General features: G+C 41.9%; 1 protein-coding gene across 2 annotated transcripts; it reads left to right on the top strand.

Annotated features, from left to right (window-relative positions):
* The first annotated feature begins 5,356 nt into the window (after nucleotides 1-5,356).
* keap1a (kelch-like ECH-associated protein 1a) lies at nucleotides 5,357-21,734 on the top strand. 2 transcript variants are annotated; one of them, XM_061844234.1, is made up of 12 exons: nucleotides 5,357-5,642; nucleotides 12,415-12,804; nucleotides 13,739-13,938; nucleotides 14,664-14,820; nucleotides 15,747-15,839; nucleotides 16,463-16,609; nucleotides 16,777-16,883; nucleotides 17,826-17,955; nucleotides 18,055-18,251; nucleotides 18,928-19,133; nucleotides 20,021-20,197; nucleotides 21,063-21,734. In XM_061844234.1, exons 2-12 carry the CDS (start codon nucleotides 12,592-12,594, stop codon nucleotides 21,242-21,244), a joined length of 1,809 nt encoding a protein of 602 aa, XP_061700218.1. In that variant the 5' UTR covers nucleotides 5,357-5,642; nucleotides 12,415-12,591; the 3' UTR covers nucleotides 21,245-21,734. The 2 variants fall into 2 exon arrangements, with proteins under 2 accessions (XP_061700218.1, XP_061700217.1); XM_061844233.1 differs by having other exon boundaries at nucleotides 12,321-12,804.
* The last annotated feature ends 612 nt before the right edge of the window (nucleotides 21,735-22,346 follow it).

Here is a 22,346-nt window from a genome sequence, read left to right as displayed (position 1 = left end):
GCAAAGTCCACACAGGGGGGGTCGGGATTGAACCCGGGACCTCAGAAATGTGAGGCCAACGCTTTACCAGTCAGGAACGAGATCATCCGTGATATTACTTGATGACCTAATTTTCTGAACTTTACAACGTTTTTTTCCTTTAATTATAATGTAATTAATACCACTTTTCTATTTGTGAAAAAATGTGTTTTTCAGGTGACCTAACAGTTTTATACCTAAAACATTTTTTACCACAACAATTTCTATCTTTTTCTTTGGTGTCGGAGAACAATTACAACACTTTTAATTTCCTATAATACATTAATAATAACAATAATAATTTTCATAATATGAAGACATACAGTATGTTTTCAATGTTATTTTCCTTTTTTAATTGTTTTTGTTTTTTCATGCAACTTGGATGACGCCGACCAAGGCGCAACCAATGAAAATGAAGACGGATACATGCGCACTCAACACATTATGAATTATCTTTTACGCCGTATATCACGTTCGGCGAGAGGCCCAAATCACGGGAAAACCACAATTCTTGTAAAAAAGTATCCAGAAGTAATCGTTGCCGTATAAATCCACAGGATATAAAAACCACGGATTTTATTGCAGCCGTAAAAAGTTTCAATCACTCTCCTCTGAACTGCCAAAAAAAAAAAAAAAAAAATTCAAGGCAACGGATTATTGGAACCTGCCCACCCACCAAAAATTAAACAAGGAAGTACTTTTTTTAAAATCATAAAACTGGACTTTGTAATGTTTTTTTTTAAATTAAAAAGAAACAGTAATCACAATTTAATAGTAAAAAAAATGAAAGTTTTTGACACTGTGCATCAATTCAATAGGCATCGTGTGTATCCTGTTGTGCCCACCTTGGTTACCAGAGGGTACAGATATACAGTACTGTACATAAGTAGCTCTGAACTCCTCAGTGCAGCATTACTTATTCGTCTTTCTTATAGAATACAAAAAAGTGATTTTCTATAAGTAGGATCTATGGGCATATCGTCAACGAAGGCAGTACTTGGGCTGGTTTAAACTCGTTTCGGTGCCCTAAATCCAAAATAATTGCGTGCCTGGCCCACCTCCCGCATTGCTAGTTCGCTAGCTGGCTAGCTAAACTAGCGCACGCCAAGTTGGATCGTGCTTCATGCGCCCTGCGATCGGCCGGGCAACCGTTTCAGAGTGCACCCCGCCCCTTTTCCCCAATGATAGCCGGGATAGGCTCCTGCACTCCCCGCGACCCCTCGTGAGGATAAGCGCACGGTACACGAGCTTATTGTTGCAATATTTAGGACATTGTGACGCCGCGCCGCGTCGACGATGATTGCATGTTTACAGAGACGTTTTTACGATGAATGCCGCCTTTGTTTCGTCAACAGACTCGAGGAGCCTGCAGCGGGAGCACGAAGAAAGTAAAAAAAAAAAAAAAAAAAACGCCAGACAGACAGATAGACAAATAGACGGATTGAGGGGGTCCAAAAAAGGGGGGGGAGGGAGGGAGGGAGGGGGGGGTGGCGCGCAATCAAGCGAGGGACGGTTTGGCTTCCTGGCAGATGGCCGCAAGGCCTCCGCTGATCTCAGCCTGATTGGAGGGAAGAGTTTGTTTGAAGAGAACATTGGTGCCTTGTTACACTGCCACGAGCAAAATCCGCGACTGTGCGCGTGCGTATGCGTATCTGACAAAAACAGAGAAGCGGAAGAGGAGGACTGAGCCATTTCAGGAGCCCCCTCGCGCACACATACTTTGGAAAGGCCAGGATAGCAAACGCTGGCATTCGCCGCAATAATGCATGACAGATGTACGTCAACCTTTTCACTCTCTCTCTCTCTCTCTCTCTCTCTCTCTCTTCTCCCATCCGAACTGACGGCCATTGAGGACACAGGAGCGAGGATTCAATCTCACCACTTTTTTTTTTTTCCATGATATCACAATTTTATTCTTAAAAAAAGGACGTCCAAATTCTCGCAATATTGCAAAATGTGTTTTAAAAAATGAACGACTCACCCCCTCCCCACCCCGAGCCGTCACCTTGCCGTGCTGGAGGTGTTTGTGTGTCCCGATGATCATAGCGGAAGTTGTCTCGTGACTTGTGACCTCACAAATGAATTCAAATAAACAAATACGGCGGATGGGCCGGTAAAGCGTCGGCCTCACAGTTCTGAGGACGATGACAGCTGTTCCAAATATTTTGAAAGCCAAACATAGTAATAGTACAATTTACTGAGGGCGGGGGGTAACAAATTTCATACTATGTCGTGCATAAATGCAATATATGTTGGATGGATGAATAATAGAATGAAGAATTATATATTTATTGTAGAAAAAAAAAACATGACTTGTGTGGTAATCGATTACACCCGTGTATAACGAGCGGCTATTCATTGAAGTTGAACTCTTTACACGGCCCCACCCGTGTGGAGTTTAAATGTTCTCCCCGTGCCTGCGTGGGTTTTCTCCGGGTGGGCACTCCGGTTTCCGCCCACATCCCAAAAACATGCAATATTAATTGGACACTAAAATTGCCCCTAGGTGTGATTGTGAGTGCGGCTGTTTGTCTCGATGTGCCCTGCGATTGGCTGGCGACCAGTTCAGGGCGTACCCCCGGCTCCTGCCCGTTGACAGCTGGCACAGGCTCAGGCACTCCAAGCGACCCTCGTGAGGATAAGCGGCAAAGCAAATGGATTGCTGAAAAAAGTAAATTGCAACGACGGCATTTTAACAACAGGGGGCAGCACAAACCGCGCGACAATCAACATTCCCGTACTTCCGCAGTTTATGCAAATCTCCCCACAAACACCCTCCCCATCTTCAAATATTTCCTTTTGGTAAATGACACGTGTATTGTTTATGACACGTGTATTGTTTTACTGCCGACATATTTCAGTATAAATAGAAGAAACGTGAGACACCTTGTTGTTCAACCGGTGAAGCATTCCAGGTAAGATGAGACAATTAGTCATGGCGTCACATTCAATCAAAGTTCATGGGAAGGGGGAAGAAATACTTTTAAGACGAAAAAGTTAAATTTGGGGAGGGAGAGTGGGGGGTCATAAATAAATGGACTTGTACTTAGCGTTTTGTTTTTTTGCATTTTTTTTTTAATTTACGTGATTTTTTTTTCCTCGGAGTAAGATAAATTTCCCTCCTTATAACTTCATTTTTAACGTGTTCAGAAAATACTAATGATAAACACAACAAATTCAAGAAGTCCTGCACCGTCTACCTTAATGAACACGACTTGACAGACGCAAAAAAAAGACAAAAAATGTTTTTTAAATACTATTTTGTTAAAAATTACTTCAGCAATTGTGCTATTAGCCTAACAAATGTATTTCTGTAATATTTGTATTTTAGTATTTTTAAAATGTGTCCATTTTTAGCATCAAAATATCCATGTCAAGTTTATTCCTAAAAATATAAAATATATACACAAGACATATAAAATTGCATTTCCAAAAAATAACCCCAAAAACATCTTTACCCTTATAGAATTTATTAATTATCTATTATTTATTTGAGGTTTCCAGTAATTGGACCTTCTTACAAAACAGGGTGAGGGTTACTGATATTTTATTAAAAATGACTTCAGCAATTGTGGTATTAGCCTAACAAATGTATTTCTGTAATATTTGCATTTTAGTATTTTAAAAATGTGCCATTATTTTTAGCATCACAATATTCAGGTTACTTTTATTCCTAAAAATATAAAATATATACACAATACATATGACATATGAAAAATAACCCAAAAATATATTTACCCTTATAAGATTTATTTATGACTTATTATTAATTTGAAGTTTCCAGAAATAGGACCTTCTTACAAAACAGGGTGAGGGTTACTGATATTTTATTAAAAATGACTTCAGCAATTGTGGTATTAGCCTAACAAATGTATTTCTGTAATATTTGCATTTTAGTATTTTAAAAATGTGCCATTATTTTTAGCATCACAATATTCAGGTTACTTTTATTCCTAAAAATATAAAATATATACACAATACATATGACATTTTACTCCCTAAAAATAACCCAAAAACATATTTACCCTTATAAGATTTATTTATGACTTATTATTTATTTGAAGTTTCCAGTCATTGGACCTTCTTACAAAACAGGGTTAGGGTTACTGATATTTTATTAAAAATGACTTCAGCAATTGTGGTATTAGCCTAACGAATGTATTTCTGTAATATTTGCATTTTAGTATTTTAAAAATGTGCCATTATTTTTAGCGTCACAATATTCAGGTTACTTTTATTCCTAAAAATATAAAATATATACACAATACATATGACATTTTACTCCCGAAAAATAACCCAAAAACATATTTACCCTTATAAGATTTATTTATGACTTATTATTTATTTGAAGTTTCCAGTGATTGGACCTTCTTACAAAACAGGGTTAGGGTTACTGATATTTTATTAAAAATGACTTCAGCAATTGTGGTATTAGCCTAACAAATATATTTCCATAGGATTTGCCTGTTAGTATTTTAAAAATGTGTCATTATTTTTAGCGTCGCAATATTCAGGTTACTTTTATTCCTAAAAATATAAAATATATACACAATACATATGACATTTTACTCCCGAAAAATAACCCAAAAACATATTTACCCTTATAAGATTTATTTATGACTGATTATTAATTTGAAGTTTCCAGGAATAGGACCTTCTTACAAAACAGGGTTAGGGTTACTGATATTTTATTAAAAATGACTTCAGCAATTGTGGTATTAGCCTAACAAATGTATTTCTGTAATATTTGCATTTTCGTTTTTTAAAAATGTGCCATTATTTTTAGCGTCGCAATATTCAGGTTACTTTTATTCCTAAAAATATAAAATATATACACAATACATATGACATTTTACTCCCGAAAAATAACCCAAAAATATATTTACCCTTATAAGATTTATTTATGACTTATTATTAATTTGAAGTTTCCAGGAATAGGACCTTCTTACAAAACAGGGTTAGGGTTACTAATATTTTATTAAAAATGACTTCAGCAATTGTTGTATTAGCCTAACAAATGTATTTCTGTAATATTTGCATTTTCGTTTTTTAAAAATGTGCCATTATTTTTAGCGTCGCAATATTCAGGTTACTTTTATTCCTAAAAATATAAAATATATACACAATACATATGACATTTTACTCCCGAAAAATAACCCAAAAATATATTTACCCTTATAAGATTTATTTATGACTTATTATTAATTTGAAGTTTCCAGGAATAGGACCTTCTTACAAAACAGACGTTCCACTTTCACTTTGCGGAATGCTCCTTGAGAATGCAGCGTGCGGGTGCGTGCGCGCGCGTGCGGGCGCACGTACGTCGGCGTAGCGTGGGCGCGCGCGCGCGTCCTCGTGATATTTGCACAGTCATGGCGCTGGAATCCCTCCCCGCCTCGCCGACTGTCACAACTGCTCCCGCGTCGGACGTCTTCTTCCTCTTCGATGGAGAACCTCCGAACTCACGCCAAACGCGCTCGAAAGCGTCTTTCGTTTTTGTGACACAAATATTGGCAACAGACGAAAAGATATTCCCCCATATTCCCACTTAAAAGCGAGACTTCGGAGGACTTTCTCGTCGTCTGGAAGGAGGCGAGCAGATGTACGACGGGAGGTTGCTCGAGGTGAGTGATTTTTAGCTTGTATTTATGTATCTTTTCACGGGGCGGCGGGGAGACCATTTTTTACACGTTTATGTTGGTATCAAGTTAAAATGTTCGCGTGACACTTAACTGTGGCTAGCTTAGCTTTGTTGTTTCCCCCCCAAAATGTCTCTGAACTGTGACGTCAGACTGGGGGGGGGCGCTGCTGACATTCATATTTTTAAGTGCTGACACTGACCCATAAAAGTCATTATTGGGTCAAATAGTGTCCTCAATATTAAAGTGCGTGCAATTTTATTTTTAACCCTTCTTAACAACTATTAATAGAGCGGCTAGCAAACATTTTTACAACTCGCCTTGAACAAATACTATAATTAATGTCCTGATGGCTGCAGGGAAAAAAATATATAATATCATTTTAATAACGCCTGATAACAACCAAAAATAGTGCCACAAATGTTTTACACCTTGCTTGGAGTTAAAAGAGTGTCAACCCCCTCCACAAAATAAAGACGGACCACTTGTAATCCATATTTATTTATACAGTGCATTTAAAAATGTTGTTTCATACCCTGCTTGGGTCAGATCAAGTATGATTGAGTGTCCTTATGCGTGCATTATTTTTGTTTCATAATAATTACTAATGCTACTTTTTTTTTTTTACATCTAACTTGGATTCCTCCCCCTGCAAATTACATGTACAATCTTGATTTCCATAAAATTACCCCCCCACACCTTTTTTGTTGAATGACTCCTGATGATACCTTTTAATAATGTTATGTACACAACTAATAGTCCACCCCCCCATGCCTGAAAATAAATCACGAGTTAATAACTGCAGTGCATAACAAATGTATTAAGTGATGTATTTTCAAATTTGATCATGTAAGAGGCCGTTTTCAAGCATTTGATGTCAGTGGGAGGTCTTTTCTCGTGTTTGCTGGAGCAGCATACTAATTATTTTTGTTTAAAAAAAATATGTCAACACAGATTCAATTCCGATTCTCTGGGCTGCAATTTGATTTGATTTGATATTGATTTAAATGCTCCAGTAACGATTCAGCAACTGGCTTATCCTCACTAGGGTCGAGCCTATCCCAGCTGTCAACGGGCAGGAGGCGGGGTTACACCCTGAACCGGTCTGCCGCCAATCGCAGGGCACATCGAGACAAGCAGCAACATTCACAATAACACCTAGGGCCAATTTAGAGTGTCTAATTAATGTTGCACGTTTTGGGACGTGGGAGGAAACGGGAGTGCCCGGAGAAAACCCACGCAGGCATGGGGAGAACATGCAAACTTCACACAGGCGGGGTCGGGATCGAACCCGGGTCCTCAGAACTGTGAGGCCGACGCTTTACCAGCTGAACCACCGTGCCGCCCACTTTGACGTTATATGAATAAAATTGATTTGAATTGAATTTAGTTGCAAATTTTGTATTCATTCATTCATAGTTGGCAGGTTTGTTAGTAATACTCTTCGGTGTGTTAAATTAATTTTTTTGACCCTTTACAAATTATTTAGTTTGACTCATCTCTATAATTTATTGAGTCACTTTCCAGATTAAGACTTTTTCCCCAGAATATCACCACGTAATTTTCCAAAATGGGATTTTTTTTTTCCTGGAAAATGGGAATATTGTCTCCCCCCCCCTCGAACAAATCCAAGACTATGTACATTTTACCAACAGTAAACAGACTTTTCCTCGACGATAACGCGGTTGAGTCTCGTTGGCTTGCATGTATTTTTTTCTTTTAAGGGCAACGCAACAATGACATGGCAGAAAAACGAGTTACGTAACGCTGCGATAGGCACATTCTCATCCGGGGTTAAGCTACTTTTTTTAAACTTTCTGCACAAACTTCCAACCAAAACGTCTGTCAACGGTTGTCAAACTGTAGTCGTACTACTGCAAAGATGTATGACTGCTACCTTAGCTCGACTTCTGTGACCCATTTAGCCAAACGGGCTCATTCCGAAACTGAAATTGGTGCAAACACTCGATCACTAATTTTTCACGTGTTCTTTGTTGTAGCTACGGTGGGTAGAAAAAGTCGACGGTGACCTTTGATCTTTACAACACGGTGGGGATCTATTCGAGCAAAGAAATAAAACATCTAAGATTGTTTAAGATTCATGACTTTCCTGAAAAATGTTGCCCATAAGTGGGGAAAAGCATCCTGTTTTACTCTTGCAAAAGATGTGACCAAAAAAACTTGTTCATTGATGCGAAACTATCACTTACTTAACTGCTGCGGTTTTACTACAGAATTCCTGCACAAAGTTTTTCCTGTTTGTCAGGCGGAGAAGTCTGGCATCAGGCCGCAAAACCTCCCGCCCGATCACTGGAGGTCATATGACGGCGCGGCGCGGCTGAACAGATTTGATTGTGCAACGCGTGCGCTGCGGAGCTTTTTTGCAGAAGCTGGCACTTCGGATCACGAGCTGGGAGAATTGAACACGCGGAATTTATTTTTTTTTTTCTGCCCCACTCTTATGTGACGGTAAAAGCACGTGACCGGCTGCTAAAAAGCTCCATTGGTTTTGCTCTGGGGGTGTAGCAAGCGATGCACAGTGAAGGGAGATTTTTGTCCTTCCCGCTGCAGCCTGTACCAGTTGATTTCAATTGTGTACTTTTACTGTGAGGACTATAAAAATGTCAACTTCCATCTTAACTAAATTACAGCGTTATTCTTGGGAAAAGGTTTGAAACCAATAGCTCAGCGATTAGAGCATCCACCCATTTTCTACCGCTATTCCAGGACGGGTTGCGGGGGAAGTAGCTTCAGCAGGGATACCTAGACTTCCCTTTCCCCAACCAGGTCTTCCGGAGGGATCCAGGGGTGTTTCCAAGCCAGCCGAGAGACAGTCTCTCCAGCGTGTCCTGGGTCGTCCTCGGGGTCTCTTTCCGGTGGGAACACCTCATCAGGGAGTTGTTAGTGGTTCGACCATTGGTTTGGTAAACCAGCGGTCGTGAGCTCGTATCTTACTGGGGCCTCTACTCCCCACGAGGGGTTGCGTCAGAAAGGGCATCCGGCGTAAAAACTGTGCCAAACAATTATGAGCCTTCATCCGAGATGTCACGCTGTGGCGACCCCTAACGGGACAAGCCGAAAGAAACTTACTTTTACTACTTCATTCTGTAAAATGTGCTACACAGACTACAGGGAATCCTCGGGGTAAGACGGTCTCGACCTAAGACGTTTCGACTTTACAACGCCTCCTCCCCCGTCCGCCATTTTGTCTGGCTATTGCTTGTCCGTGTTTGTGCGCCGGGAGCATCTTCGCATTTCTCGCCCTCCTTTTGAGACATGATCGCCCCAAAGAATAAAAAAGTTGCGTCTTTTCGCAATGCTCCTGCAGCCAAAACAAAATCCATTACCATGGAAACGAAGCTCAAGATCTTAAAGGAGAAGTGCGGTTGTTGGATTAACAACGTATCAGATTGGTCATGTCATATGTACTGTACCTTGAAAATTATGATTTTAATCCAATATCATTTCAGGCTGTTTTGAGAATATTTATAAAGGAAATTTTGAATGTTCCCGGTCGCGGACATTTTGGCGAGTCGCCCGACCTACGTGCGCAGATGTGACGTATTACGTGCGCAAACAAAGGCTCGCTTACGTTGTGACGCAATTATGGCCAGCGTTGATTTCTCGGATACTGCTATTTCTTCATCAGATGAGGACAAATCCGAAATCTGATACACTGTTGATTCAACGACCGGATTTGCCCTTTAAAAAGATTGGAGAAAGGAGAGACGGGAACACCACCAAGGCTTCAGTCGGTCGACCCAAGTGACAATTATTAAAGGCAAAGCTCGTATGTTAGCGCATGTGAAGGGTTCTGTTCCAATGTCGGCTACAATCATCACAAAATAAGGTTCTGTGATGCTTGTCGAGATGGGGAGGATTGAGGACCAGGTTCCTTGGCAATAGCTAAGCACAGCCTCCCCTTCTTCTTCCCCTTCCACCTCTCAGCAGTCATGCTAACTACGTCATCTCGTTTATTTCAATGTATTTGTTTTGTATAAAAAGTGCCTGACTTTAACGGTGGAATCGGACTCAAGTCGAAATTCGAGTTAAGTCGCTACTGCAGGAGCGGATCTCGGCCGTAGACCGAGGACTCCCTGGATTTGTCGCCGTCAGAGAAGGAGAGGCATACTTTTAACTTTTGAATGTGAGCGAGAAGCAGTCAAGGATCGCCAACAAAACCGAGCGTATCAAGACAACCAAAAGTCAAACTTAAAAACAAGACCAGGATTTCAAAATATGAGTCAGCCAATATTAGTCATATGCCAGTTTTGATTTGGTTTTCCTTCTGCTTGTTAAATCACAGACCTCAGAATCTTAACTGGCGGTTACGGTTTCTGTTGTTGCACGTCTCCGTTTTCATCAGCGACAATAGCTGAATGGATTCCCTGCGCTTTGTAAATAAGAATGGGGGCCTTTGTGTCCCAGCTATGTAAAGTTATTATTTTTAACCTTCAATTAGTTGCTCAAACAGGTTTGAGTCAGAGTTGGAAGACGTTCCGCCACTCAGGATGACTTTTCAATCTCGTTTGGAGGCCATCCCGGAGGTTTGAAATAACTGTAGGGGAAATTAAAAGAAGAATACAAAAAGCAACAACAAGAAAATCAGTACAACTCGGGGGGGAAAGAAAAACACTTTTAAAAAATAATAACAATAATAATCATTTCTCCAAATACACAACTTGGGTTCTCCCAAAATACAACCTAACAAGGTTCAAATGTTTTTACTGCCAAATACAAATTTAGTTAATTCAAGACTTTATTCTCTGAAAAAAAAAAGGACTTAAATTTTTACACAACTATAGTAGTTTTTCCAGGAAAAAAAAATCAAAGTACTCCCCCCACCCAAAAAAAAAAAAAAAAGACTGTCTGGAATAGATATTACTTACGCTCAAACAAATCCAACTTTGTTCTTCCAACAAATATGTACCCCCCCCCCCCCAACTAAATAATACAACTTTGCATCGAAAAACCATCTTGGTATGGTGCAAGCTATTTTTAAAATTCGTGGTTTTCATCTAGATTTAAATATCCTGGGGGATTTTCCAGAGGGAAGGGGTGGGGGGGAGTTAGTGTCTGTGGGGGAGCGCAGTCCGGAGTGATTCCCCAGGTTGTTTGCATGCATCTGTCAGCGTAGGCGTCCGCGGGGGGGGGGGGCAAGTGTGCCTCCAGTGCCGAACCCGCTTTGGTGGTTTCACCGTCATCAGCAATAAATTGCAATCCCGCAGTGCATGTCTTGTTGACGAAGAAGCGATTTTAAAATACTCCCTTTATTCTCAAAAGTAAAAATGTTTCTCATAAAATTTCTTTTTTTTTTTTCCCCCACTCACAGAAACTATTTTTGGGGTGGGAAAAAAAAATCCAGCTTTGGAGGTGGGGGGTTGACTAATTTTGTCCCCCCAAAAATGAACATTCTTGTAAAAGTTACGAAATCACTAAATCATGAAGACAGAATTTTTTGAAAAAAAAATTTTTAAAAAAATCTTAAAAAATAGAATTCCTCTCAAAATGGTCGTATTTAGTAAAAAAGTCAGTCAGTACCCTGCCTGATTAAATTCTTGTTTATAACATGGAATAAAACAAGGTCAGCGCATTTGTGCCACACCGGCTACCCTGTGGAGTTAAGTTTTAAAAACAGGATATTGTACAGCTTCTTTCTCTCTTTTTTTGGAATGAATGAATGAATGGAGGAAATAGTGATTTCCTGAGGTAGAATGTGGAAACCGCAAAGCATCCTCTTGAAGTCATGCACTAAAAAAAAAAAGTATTGGGCCACTTCTCACATTCTTATTTTTTTTCATAGTTTCCTCACTTTCTTTAAGATGATCAAACAAATGTGAATATTGGATGAATATAACTCACGTGACCCTACAATGATCACAAATTATGGTTAATTTTCACTGATCATACCACCAGACCTGTTCGATCAAGGACTCCAAAAAAATCTGTCTGACAAAATCAAAATCGCCCGGACTCGCCTATGTGGAGTTAGCATGCTCTCCTCGTGCCTGTGTGGGTTTTCTCCGGGCACTCCGGTTTCCTCCCAAGTCCCGATAACATGCAACATTAATTGGACACTCCAAATTGCCCCAAGGTGTGATTGTGAGTGCGGCAGTTTGTGTCGATGTGCCCTGCGATTGGCTGGCAACCAGTTCTGGGTGTACCCCCCCCCCATGCCCGTTGATAGCTGGGATCGGCTCCAGCACTCCCCGCGACCCTTGTGAGGATAAGGGGCTAAGAAAATGGATGGATGGAAAATCAAATCGGTCAAAAGATCTACAAATCTCCAACAAAATGACACGATCCATTCAAGAACAGTAAAGAAATAAATGAATGTGTAGCTATTTTGAAAGGGTTACATTTACAATGACATTTCTAAAGCTTTAGGATTCCAGCGAACCACAGGGAGAGCCATTATCCTCAGGTGGATAAATTATGGAACAGTGGTGAACCTTCACAGGAGTGGCCAGCCTACAAAGACTTTTCCAACAGAACAGCAATGCCCTCGGGTTATTTTTGTCTTTTTTTTTTTTTTTCAATTATCTAAACATTAAAGTGGGGAAACTTGTCACAAAGCTAAGAATTAGTGAAGTGGGGCACTACGTCTTCACAACACTGTATCAAGTACGTGTTACATGAATACTGACTTGATTCTGGTTGCAGGATTACCACGGCAAAGCCAAAGGATTCCAAATTGGGACGTCTCATAGCTAACACCAGGCGCGTCTGATTGGATCACATTCTGGACTATTGACAGGTGGGCCTGGGATTTCCTCCTGTCAGCCATGTTGAAGCGAGAAGAAGGAGTCACCGTCAGGCCGGCATCAGCGGATTTGAACTCGAGCGTCGGCAGAGAACAACGGGAGCTTTCAGACGTCAGTGAATCAAAGACACAAAGACTTATGGGATAAATTCGGTGAACTCCAATCCCACAATGCACTGCTCGCTGAGGAAGAAGCCGCCCACGCGGGGCTCGGACTTCTCGGCCATCGCCGTGCCCTCCATGCACGGCTCGGGGTACCTGGACTACACGGTGGAGAGTCACGCCTCCAAGTCGCTGAAGATCATGGACGAGTTCAGGAGACAGGAGATGCTGTGCGACCTGGTGCTCCGCGTTACCAACAAGGACAGAAGCATGGACTTTAAGGTGAATTGGGAGGGGGTTGGGGCTACGGCAAGCCTAATGGCTCACTTTGGAGTTTTCAGAAATTGAAAGGTAAACATCGTTTTCAAAAAGTCAACCCGAAATAGTTTAGAAAAAAATAATGCAGCTTTTTCGGGAAACTCTGCTGCTCACGTAGGTTTGCTAAATGTAACTGCTAACGTTTAGTTGTTGCAAATTCAAATGCTAAATATTGTAGTTTTCAAAAATTTTACTGCTGCTATCATAGATTTGGAGAAATGAAATTTTGAACATTTTTGTTTTAGGGAATTTTAACTGGTGAACACAGTTTTGAAAGTTCGACAGCGAGCATTATGTTTTTGAAAAGTCACCATTTAAATTCTTACGTTAGCCGTGTTTACATGCGGACAATTTTGTCTTTCTGATTGAAAACTTTTTATGTTACATAATTTTTTCCATGGAACTGCAAGAGACGTGACGCAAACAGATCGATGTAAACATCACAGAATTCATCGTTATGACTCATCAGTCATCCATTTAGCACTGAATTTAAAATTTTATTTTTTCTGCTTTGGCATTTGTGACATCCGTTCGTTCATTATCTGAGCCGCATATCCTCACAAGGGTACATCCTGAACCGGTTGCCAGCCAATGACAGGCCGCACGGGGACAGACGGCAGTCGTGCTCACAATTCCACCTACAGGCAATTTAGAGTCTCCAATGAATGCATGTCTTTGAGATGTGGGAGGAAACCGGAGTGCCCGGAGAAAAGCCACGCAAACTCCACACAGGTGGGGCCGGGGATTTGAACCCCGGTCCTCAGAATATATAAAGTTACAGAATCGTTTTAGGCTAATTGTGTCGGAGTTTCTTATTACATTTCCTGACGTCTGCCATTTTTTTCAGAAGCGAATAAAACCATTTTCAGATTTTTCTTTTCTTTTCCCCCCGTGTCAGGTGCACAAGCTGGTGCTGGCCTCGTGCAGCCCTTACTTCCGGGCCATGTTCACCAGCAGTTTCAAGGAGCGCCAGGCGTCCGAGGTCACCCTGAGCGATGTCTGCCCCCAAGTGCTGGGGAGGCTCATCGACTTCGCTTACACGTCGCACATCATCGTGGGCGAAAAGTGCGTGCTGCACTTGCTCTTGGCCGCGATGAGGTAAAACAAAAATTTCATAAATAAAAATTTCCCAGTGGGGATGATGATGATGATAATAAAGATAACTTTCTGAAATGTCACTTTTTTTCCCCATAATAGTTCAACAGTATGACGTTCAACATCAGTTCAATGTTCGACAATTGTCAAAGCTATGTAACAAGTTTTTTTTTCCGTTTTATTCCAAAATTAAAAAAAAAAAAATTTTTCAGAATTAATTTTTTGTAAAAATTTTTTTAAAAATTATTCATTAACTATTCAGATTTTTAAGATTTTTTTTTTCTTTTTGTCCTTGCTAAATTTCAGGAAATGTGGTGCTAAAGCATGCATTAATTGGAGACTCTAAATTGCCCATAGGTGGGATTATTTGTGCGACTGTTGTCTGTCTCTATGTGCGCTGCGATTGGCTGGCAACGAGTTCAGGGTGTTCCACGCCTCCTACCCAATGACTGCTGGGATAGGCTCCAGCACTCCCGCAACCCTTGTGAGGATAAGCAGCTAAGAAAATGGACGGATGGATGGACTATGTTAAGATAATGTATTGTACATATTTAAAAAATTGCTGGTCTCCCATTGGCTCAGCAGAATTGACATGTGATCTTTTTGCGCCAATTGGCAAGAAACGTTGTGTTTTCTCGCGATCCGCCCCCGCCGTTCGACTGATGTGTTCAATGCGGCGCGCTTTACGGAATTTCGAAAGTCAACCGTTCCCGGATGTCTCCTGTCAGGTTCCAGATGGAGGACGTGGCCAAGGCGTGCTGCGACTTCCTCACCAAGCACCTGGAGTCGTCCAACGTCATCGGCATCACCCGCTTCGCCGAGGAGCTCGGCTGCGCCGACCTGTACCAGCGTGGGCGCGAGTACATCAACACGCACTTCAGCGAGGTGAATCACGCGCGTCGCGCTTTCCGCTGCACCGTCGACGTCAACCACATCCGTACTTTGACTTCAGGGTTTTAATTGGTCCCGTGATCAAACGTGTGCCGAGTTAAATCGTACAGCATTACGGTTTTAATTCCTTTTGTGACCGTGTTCGTGTCTTAAAGCTACCTTTCCCACTGAAATGCCCAGAAATGTCATTAATTGGTTTCAGCCCTCAAAAGCACGCTGCTTATGTTTTTTTCAATGTATGTTAGATTAATAACCACTAACATCACAATCATAGTATCGTGTTGCATTAAACTAATAGTAATAACATAATCAGATCTGAACACTTTACCAGCCGATCCACCGTGCCGCCGTAATCAGATACAATAAAACGTTTTTACAAAATGTTTAATTCATTGGATATTGTGCTGCAGTTGAATACATGCATACAGTTTTATACACACACATTTAAAAAAAAAAAAAACAAAGGAGACTGACATAACTACGATGCAGGATATCATTTGTTTTTCGCATCGCATAAAGTTTTTGTGCAGCAACTTCGCGATTGTTTCCTAGCAGGTTCCTGTCTTTTGTTTTCATATGCAAAACGATGTGAAAATGATTCCATTCCGCTCACGTTGTCTGTTTCAGTAGAAGAATTACAGTTGCTCGTGTCGTAAAAGCTGCTAAATTGGCACGACTGGCTCTGCATTTGTAGACTAGTTGATCACTGTTTGCAGCCATGGTGTTCGTGTAAGCTAGCAGGGATGCGCTTTAAACCACGGAGGTCGCTGAAGAAAATTAGTGGCCCAGAAAATACATTTTCTGAATAAAGAATCCTCCTTCCTTGCCCAGCCCTTCATTTGTCCCTTGATATTCAACCCAAGTCTTCTTTTTTTTTCTTCTCCGTGTTGTGCTGCGGCCGTGGTGTTGGTGATGTCCAGGTGACGAAAGAAGACGAGTTCTTCAGTCTGTCTCACTGCCAGCTGCTGGAACTCATCAGTCAGGACAGCATCAAGGTGCTCTGCGAGTCCGAGGTGTGTGTTCGCATATTCGTGACACTTCCTTTCTACTAACAATTTGGCAATCAGAGTGACTCAGAATATGACCTGAAGTTCCGAGGTATATAATATATTTAAAACCCTAAATGGCAGGTTTGGATGTGTGTATGTACACTTTTACTAGTGGTGTTAATCCAAAGTAGAAAATTGTAATAACTTAGAGATATGAAATATATATATATATATATATATATATATATATATATATGAAAGGTATGTCTGGTAAAACCTCATCAAGAGCTGTTTTTTTTTTTTTAAATGTTTATAATTGTTCACATCAAATCTTAATTTTTTTTTTAAATTGCTGACAAATATTTAAAATGATCATTATCAGTAAAAATATTTGAAATATTGGTTGTCGTTGCAATTGTGTGTGGGGGGGGGAAATTAAACAATATAGAAAATAGAATAATTAAATTTCAGCTTATGTAATTCATTGGCAAGTTGAATTTGAAATATGAACACAATGACAGTCGAATGGCTTCCTGGAATCAAATGTTAATTGGATTACTCTAAAAACTTGATTTGGAACCATGGTTCTAAAATCAATACTGCATTATGAAACGCGTTGATAACATTACAAATCATTTCCTTCGCAGGTTTACAAAGCATGTACGGACTGGGTGCGCTGGGACGTGGAGAATCGGGCCCAGTACCTTCACGCCCTCCTGAACGCGGTCAACATTTACGCCCTTCCGCCCAAGTTCCTCAAAAACCAGCTTCTGTCCTGCCCCCTCCTCAGCAAGGTGCTTCCCTTAGCCGCATTTAAACCTTTCCGAGCTAAATGCCGTCACGTGTCGGATTCTTTCATGCTCAAAATCAAAACGAGGGACATGCTCCCAGTCACGTGCTCTTTGAACATTTTTATTTCCCACACACTTTGATTCCTTTTTTTTATTCTTCTGTCCTGAAGGCCAACGCTTGTAAGGACTTCCTGTCGAAAATCTTCCAGGATATGGCGCTGAGGAAGGTTCCTCCAGCACCCATACGTGGAACCCAACTCATCTATGTGGCCGGCGGGTATTTATTGATGTTCCATGTCGCAGGATCTAAGAAAAATAAAAATAAAAAAAGACTGGATAGCGCATACACATCAAGCGATATGTCGATTGGTTGAAGCCAGTTGGCCGCCATCTTGGTACTCCCAAAACATGTCGAGGACACGGTTTACAGGTTGGGGTTTTTCCTCAAAGTTTGGCATGTCGAATTAAAATTGGTCGCGTGAGCTTGACATTTTTTCAGTTCTGGTAACGTGAAGGATTTTTAATTCGACTTGTTAAGCCAAAAAAGGCGAAGTGCAAAGGAAAGACATAGAACACCTTGACGACCAAGAAAGCTTGCATATTACAGAGGGCCCGATTTCCGTGACGTGTTAACTTTTCCCAGAATACGCTGTGAAGCACTATCATCATGACATAGCAAAAACCTAAGCATTTTTTGTCATAAGAACATTAAATTTGAAGTCAATCAGTTAGATGTATTTTTGGAAATATGGGAAAATACATGCTTAGCGCATCGTTCATTTGTTGTCTCTGCGACGTCCCATTTCAGACAGAAAATTTCAACTTGTTTCCTCGCATTTGAAAATCAAATTAAATTTTCAGTTCTGTATTATGAAAATTAAAAAGAAAAAAGCTTTATCGGTGTCAAAGTAAATCTTTCTAACTTACCTGTGGAATGTTTTATCACAGCCACGAAAGTGATGATTAACGCACAGGTCGGCACGCTTGTTTTGGGAGGACCAAGATGGCGGATGGCCAATGAGCCATCCAGTTTTTTTTTTGTTCCCCCCCCCCCCAGTGGTTCCAAAGCACGTATCATGTATTTTTGTTTCTCTGGTTTTACCCCCCTCCAATTGCATTTAGACTTTTCAGTGAGGTGATGTAATACCTGCTTGGAAGCATTAATCTTGTTTTGTTTTCAAGCTCAACAGGCTTCTTGCTTCTTGTTGTGTTTTTCCAGCTACAGACAGCATTCCCTGGCAACCACGGAGGCTTACGACCCCTTCCGAAAAGTGTGGCTCAAGCTCGCCGACATGCCGGCTCCCAGCAGCGGCCTCGGGGCTTGCACGCTCTTCGGCCTGCTCTACACGGTATGCCCGCGGCCGCTCGACTCCACTCGCCCGCTACCTGCCGTTTTCTAAAAATTACTTAACAAGTCTTCGTCCTGGTGTCTGTTTTGTGCCTCACAGGTGGGCGGCAGGAACCTGTCGCTGGAGTGCATCACCGACTCCAGCGCTTTATGCTGCTACAACCCTATGACCAACCAGTGGAGCCAGCGCGCGTCCCTCAACGTGCCCCGCAACCGGGTGGGGGTGGGCGTGGTGGACGGCTGCATCTACGCCGTGGGGGGCTCGCAGGGCTCCACGCTGCACAACACCGTGGAGCGGTGAGTGACACGTGGCTGTCGGGAAAATCAGTCGAGTTGCTTGCACGTACGGTGCCGTCTAGTATCGGAACGGATTAGGCTATTTACATGTGAAATGCGATTCTACTTACAAAAGAAATTCAGGTTACAAAATGAACAAATTAATTTTGTAAGTAGAGGTAAGACTGGAGTTGTGTTTCCTCGTGGGCCAGAGAACTCTGCTGCGGTCTTTACACATGGCTTCTTGTTTAATGTCACTTGCCCTCAATCCAAACATGTCCAGAAAACAGATTTTGATTCCTTTTCTCGGTACCAGCTCCTTCCCATTATCTGCAGCGTTTGCTCCGCTTTCCTTTTTTTGTCTCGGCATAACTCAACTTCCCGTGACTTAGTCCATCGGGCTTCTGGCATACTGAGACTCCCGCCGCTGGTGCTCATTGCGCTCACTTGTTATTTAGGAGTCTGAAACCTTGTGTAACCTCGAGTTCGCCCCCTGTTGGTTGACCGATGACTCCAAACCGTCCGATGGAGTCACCGGCGATCGTTTTCTAAAGGCGCTGGGATCATTGTGGATCCGGACGCGTGAGCGATGTCTCCGGGTGTCCCTCGAATGAGGACTCGATTTTGGGCTTTTGTCCGTTGGACGCTTCAAACTCCCCAAATGGGAACTAATGAAGCATTTATTTGATTTTTGCAGGTGGGAGCCCGATACCAATCGTTGGTCCTTGGTGTGCCCCATGCTGGTAGCCCGCCTGGGGGCCGGGGTGGCGGCCTCCGGGGGGACGCTCTACGTGGTGGGGGGTCTGGATGGCCAGAGCCGATCCAGCGCGGCGGAGAAATACCAACCGGACACTAACACCTGGCATCAGCTGGCGCCCATGAGCACTGCACGCAGCGGACTGGGTGAGCCCCGAAAGAAGGGAGGTTTCGAGGACGTTTTCTAATTCAGGGGTGTCAAACTCGTTACTTTGCAATTATGGTTTCCCTCAGAGAGCTTTTAGACCCATAGAAAAGTCTACTCATAATTCCCACCTCATCATATTTACACACGAAATTTATGAACTCATTTTGTTATCAGAAGTCGAAGCTATTGTTCATGTTTGGTAACACAAAAATGCTTATCTCTCCATTTTTTCATTTATGATCTACGACAATGTGAAATTCTGGTACACATTTTCACAAGAATCGAGGAAGTTGGGACGATTCGCCTTCGTGGGCCACATAAAATCATGTGGCGGGCTGGATCTGGCCCACGGGCCTTGAGTTTGACACCTGTGTTCTAAATCGACCTCGCCAGTGGCACCATTACTAAACAAACACTTACATGTCGGTAGGACCAAAACAGAACCACTGAAAAATCTGACTTCTTGAGTTCGACCCTAGTTTTGAATGTGTGAGGTGTCAGGTCCCCTCCATGGGTGAATTTGGTACCATCGTGTAAACATGGTTGCTTGGCCCAAAGATGCCACAAGATGGCAGCAAAGGTATATTTGTTCATTACACTCTGCTTTGGCCTGAGCACTAATTTTGTTTCTGGATTTAGCAGAGGTTCCCAACAATATACAATATGTACAGTAATTGTACATTGTAAAACCATTTTTTTTTTTACCGTCTCATGATTTTTTATTTTTATTTTTTAATAAACACAAAAAAGTTCCTGTCTTGAAACTAAAACTGATATTTCCAAGAGGAGGAATACATTTGCATTCAATTATTAAGTTCTAAACCACTGGTAAGATGATGCCATTACACACCCAGTGAAACAGTTAACGGCGATTATTTGTGCGCAGGCCTCGTGTGCGTCAACGCTCACCTGTATGCCATCGGCGGCTACGACGGCTCCAACCAGCTGGCCACGGTGGAGCGCTACAACATAGCCCGGAACACGTGGGAGCCCCGGGCGTCCATGCAGTGCTGCCGGAGCACGCACGGCGTGGCTGTGCACCAGGGGTGCATCTTTGTCTTAGGTCAGTTCACGTACACACACACGACTACAGTGAACCCCAACTGTTCACAGGCCTATAAATAGCGATAAATTTGCAAATAGTAAACATCATCTTAACAATGTTAAGAATTGTCGAGAGTGAGAGAGAGAGAGAGGGAGATTGTGTGTAAAGCCTCGATTTTCGAACGTCCCCGAATTCAAACAAAACGGTTTGAGGTCGTAAGGCTGCTGGTGCTGAAAAACGGAAAGCTCTGCGTAAAACTGGCAACTTCAAGAAAGAATTGATAGCCGAATACGAATCTGGCGCGCGTGTTTCTGAGTCGCTCCGGATGCGGCAATTCACTCCCAGCCTAGCTTACTCTACTACTAAAGCATACATTTTAAGCAAAAAAGAAATATATTTCTTAAATTATTTTATTATATAAAGTATACATGTATTTCTACCACGGAGTTTATTATCAGGTAAAGCTTAAAAAACAATTTTTTTTTTTAGGCTTGAAACGCATTATTTCTTTTTCCATTCATTGTAATGGGAAACATTGATTTGGTTTTCGAACAATTCACTTTTCGGACCGTTTTCTGGAACGGATGGTGGTCGAGAACCGAGGCATCAATGTACACACATCCCAGTGGCGGTTCCAGGTGAGGAGAAGTGGGGGCCACTGCCCCCGAACACTGCGCTGACCCACCAGAATTTACCAACGTCAGATGGATGGTTAGAATGGACCAAACAAGTTGTTTTTTGACTGGATATGTCTGGGGGGGGAGTTCAGCTCGACACCGGTACACATAAACACAACACAGATCCACCTTAAACTTTGATCCGTCCAGAATCCAGAAGCTACATTGCGCTTGTCTCCATCTGCGCGTTTGTTGTCGTCGTCCAGGAGGTTTCCACCAGCATGACTTCGTGTCCAGCGTGGAGCGCTACTGCCCGGAGAGGGACGAATGGACGTACGTAAGTGACATGTCGCTGGGGCGCAGCGGCATGGGCGTGGCCGTTACCATGGAGCCGTGTCCCGCCAGCCTGCCCCCGGAGCAGGACGACGACGACGACGACGGCGGCTGACGACCCGCCACTGGTGGACGCTTTTGCAAATGGACGCCTCGGACAAACATGTGGATTATTGCAGGTGGACTTTTTATTTTTTATTTTCATTTTTTTAAACCGTGAACTCACGACCGGCAAGGTGCTACAGCAACTAACGTGGTGCCTCGAGATACGAATTTAATTTGTTAAATGACCACGCTCATCTCAAAATGTTTTTTCTGCATTGAAATAAATGAAAATGCCATTAATCTGTTCCAGCCTAAGTTTAAAAAAAAAAAAAAAAAACAAAGTACCACTCCATAACATAGTACCATATAAAAACATACATTAGTGACTTAATTGAATACAAATAAATAGAACTAAACAGTTACAGTCACACTTGGCATCAGTTTGAATGACTATTGTGCTGGTGGCAATGAAAGTTGGACAAATGGGTATGGTGTACGTGTACATCTGTACCGTATCGTCGGCTCAGCTCATCGCAGAGGATAAAGAATGTATGACTGTGTCTTCTGTTATATTGAATGTCTGAATTTGTTTCTGCACTTTTTGTTGAAATATCAGTTCTTCAAGGGTTATGCATGTTTTCCATCGTGTAAGCATTTGCATTAATACAGCAGACGTAAGGCTGAGCTATGAACGGAAATGCAATTTCTCTCTTCCTTCCCCCCCAAAGCACCCACGATTCGTAGTTGATTGTTTTTTCTTTCCCTAAGAAAAATTGTATCGTACTGTATAAAAACGCAGTAGTAACATCGGATCCTCCACATAACCAACAAAGACGATATGAATTGATAAGGGGATGTTGTGGGGTGCCCGATTCTATTCGGTTTGTATCTCAAGACAAAAAAAAAAAAAAAAAAAAAACCCTAGCACTCCCGTGACCCTTGTGAGGATAAGCGATTAAGAAAATTGATGGATGGACATTACGTATTAAAGGCCAATGAAAACGTTGAAACGCAATAATTTAATGTTAAAACAACACTGAGTGCTATATATTTATTGTGAAACATAATTTCCTCCAAGGCCGGTGCTTAATGTTACAATAACTAGAAAAAGATGCATTATATGTTCCTCTTGCTACCTACAGTTATTTTCATATTTCCCCAGATATTTAATT

This window comes from Syngnathoides biaculeatus, chromosome 15 (genome assembly GCF_019802595.1).
Source record: "Syngnathoides biaculeatus isolate LvHL_M chromosome 15, ASM1980259v1, whole genome shotgun sequence".
NCBI classification, from domain to species: Eukaryota; Metazoa; Chordata; class Actinopteri; order Syngnathiformes; family Syngnathidae; genus Syngnathoides; species Syngnathoides biaculeatus.
Note: the sequence above shows the minus strand (reverse complement) of the source record. Positions and strands in the feature narration are given on the sequence as shown.